Source organism: Cyprinodon variegatus, unplaced genomic scaffold, assembly GCF_000732505.1.
Source record: "Cyprinodon variegatus isolate N-32 unplaced genomic scaffold, C_variegatus-1.0 Scaffold659, whole genome shotgun sequence".
NCBI lineage: Eukaryota > Metazoa > Chordata > Actinopteri > Cyprinodontiformes > Cyprinodontidae > Cyprinodon > Cyprinodon variegatus.
In genome coordinates this window covers 1-2,792 of record NW_015151112.1, presented here as the reverse complement: position 1 = coordinate 2,792, position 2,792 = coordinate 1, and the positions used below count along the sequence as shown (strand labels likewise).

General features: G+C 39.5%; 1 protein-coding gene across 1 annotated transcript in view; it reads left to right on the top strand.

Annotated features, from left to right (window-relative positions):
- Nucleotides 1–2,622, top strand: part of LOC107096930 (protein NLRC3-like) — a 5,358-nt gene extending 2,736 nt beyond the window's left edge. The window contains exon 3 of the mRNA XM_015393836.1: nucleotides 782–2,622. Coding sequence (XP_015249322.1) covers nucleotides 782–2,622 — 1,841 coding nt within the window. The remainder of the gene's footprint in view (nucleotides 1–781) is intronic.
- The last annotated feature ends 170 nt before the right edge of the window (nucleotides 2,623–2,792 follow it).

Genomic DNA, 2,792 nt, shown 5'->3' with positions numbered 1-2,792 from the left:
AAAAAAAAAAAAGGAAAAAGAAAGAAAGAAGGCTTGCAGTCGCAGCAGATTCAGCGTCATGTCTGCTAGGAAGATTGTTGCCAATACGCCATTATACAGAAGCTGTATGTTGGAAACACGTTCAGTGGTCGACTGGAAAACGTCAGCTACATTGATATGCGTTGCACATAAGTTCTTGATAAGTTATACATAAGTCATTCTGTCTAGCTTATCCAAAGCCAATGAGGAACTTGTGCATAAATTAAGATTAACTTACACTTAACTTATGTCAACGATCAAATTACAAACCTGTAAATTATGCCCCATGTATCAGCATACGCTGAGATACATTGACGTAAATAAAGTAAATTGAAATGAAATAAGTGGTGATTTCTCATTGAAAACCAGGGAGGACAGCTCTACCTGAGGAATGGTTACAAACCTGAAAGATATTCAACATTTAATATAAGCCTACTAATAATTTTAATCAAACAGGCTACCTCTAATATATATCTCTACGAAAACTTATTTCCTTTTTGCTAATTGATGGGAAATCAGGTGGACCACCTTCCACAACAGGTGGATTTTTCATTCTATAAGGAAACTATGTTTGGATTTCAGCAAATCCAAACATAGTTTCATAAATGAAGTGAAACCTTGTAAACGTTTTAATGATTATAGTATTTTATTGCCTGGGGGGGGGCATCACAGTAAGGCTTCTAACAACAGTAATATTAATTTGTGAATGTTGTTGCATGAGAAATACTAATTTCAAACAAAAACTTATTTTCCTATCAAACAGAGGAAATGGTTCCAGTTCCTGAGCCGCATCCCATCACATTTTATCGACAGATGCTTCAGTCAAACTTCCAGGACAAGTTCATGTGCGCACAGGAGGGTTGGGCTGAAGATAAACAACGCCTGGTGGATATCTATACAGAAGTCTACATCACTGCTGGGTGTGATGTACACATCAACACACAACATGAGGTCAGACAGATTGAGAACCCATTAAAGCCAGCAGAAGAAACACGAGTGAAACCCAGAGACATGTTTAATCATCCTTCAGGAGAGTACCAGCCCATAAAAACCATACTGACCAATGGAATAGCAGGAATTGGGAAAACCTTCCTCGTGCACAAGTTTGTGTTGGACTGGGCTGAAAAAAAATCCAATCAAAACATAGATCTTATTTTCCCCTTCACCTTCCGTCAGCTAAATCCACTAAGAGCAGAAAAATTCAGTTTAGCGCAGCTCATCCATGAATGTATCCCAGAAACTGTAGATATCAAAAAGGAGGCTCTAAATTACATCTTTAAAACGCTGCAGTCTTCTGGAAACAGCAACTATGACAAAAGTAGATTTAAACTACTGTTTGTGTTTGATGGACTGGATGAGAGCCGACTTCATTTGGATCTTCACATGAAAGACAGTAGATCCAACGATGTAAAAAAGAAAACCACACCAGATGTTCTGTTGAGGAAACTCATCAATGGGAAACTTCTTCGCTCTGCTCGAATCTGGATAACTTCGAGACCAGCAGCAGCCAGTCAGATTCCCAGGCAGTTTGTTAGCAGCGTGAATGAGGTCAGAGGGTTCACTGACCTTCAAAAAGAGACGTACTTTAGGAAACGGTTCAGAGATGAAAAGCGGGCCAACAAGATCATTTCCCACATCAAGGGATCACAAAGTCTCCACATCATGTGCCACATTCCAGTCTTCTGCTGGATCACAGCTACCGTTCTGGAGGATATGATAAAAACCAGAGGCACTGGAGATCTCCCCAAGAGCCTGACTGAGATGTATACAGAGTTCCTGGTGTTTCAGATGGATCACACTAAAGAGAAATATGGCTCTGAGATGTCTATTCAGTCCATCAAATCCTTAGCAAAGCTTGCTTATCATCAGCTGGAGAAGGGCAACCTGATCTTCTATGAGAAGGATCTTATTGAGACCAGTGTTGATTTGAAAGAAGCCTCAGTGATCTCAGGAGTTTTCACAGAGATCTTCAAAGAAGTACGTGGCAGGAAAGATAAAGAAAAGATGTTTAGCTTTGTCCATCTGAGCGTTCAGGAGTTTCTGGCTGCTGTTTATGTAAGAATGTCTCTTAGCAACAGCTACAAACATTTATTTTTACCCCAGAGGTCCAAAAAAATGCATTCTGTCCCAAAAACAAGAGCTTCCAAAACCAACCAAGTTCATATCGACAAAGCCTTGCAGTCTCCAAACGGACACTTGGACTTGTTCCTCCGCTTCTTTCTGGGTCTTTCGTTGCGGACAAATCAAGATAAACTTAAGGAACTGATGGTAAAACCCTGGAGCAGCTCAGAAACCAGCCAAGAAACAGTCCAGTACATCAAGAAAAAGATTGGTGAAAATCTTTCTCTAGAGAAAAGTCTCAATCTGTTCCACTGTCTGAATGAACTGAATGATCATTCTCTTGTAAATGACATTCAACAGTACCTGAGTTCAGGAAGTCTCTCCACTGATAAACTATCTGCTGTCCAGTGGTCAGCTCTGACTTTCATACTGCTATCATCAAAAGAACATCTGGAAGTCTTTGACTTAAAAAAGTACTCAGCTTCAGAGGAGGCTCTTATTAGACTTCTGACAGTGGTCAAAGCCTCAAATAGAGCTCTGTAAGTATATATTTATATATATATTTATGTTTCTTGCTGGACTTCACATAATGCAAAATATAGATCTATTATTAATAGGGCGGCAACAACGAATCGATAAAATCGATAAAAATCGACTTTTAAAAGCGTTGGCAACGAATTTCATCATCGATTAGTTGTGTCGCGCGATTAATG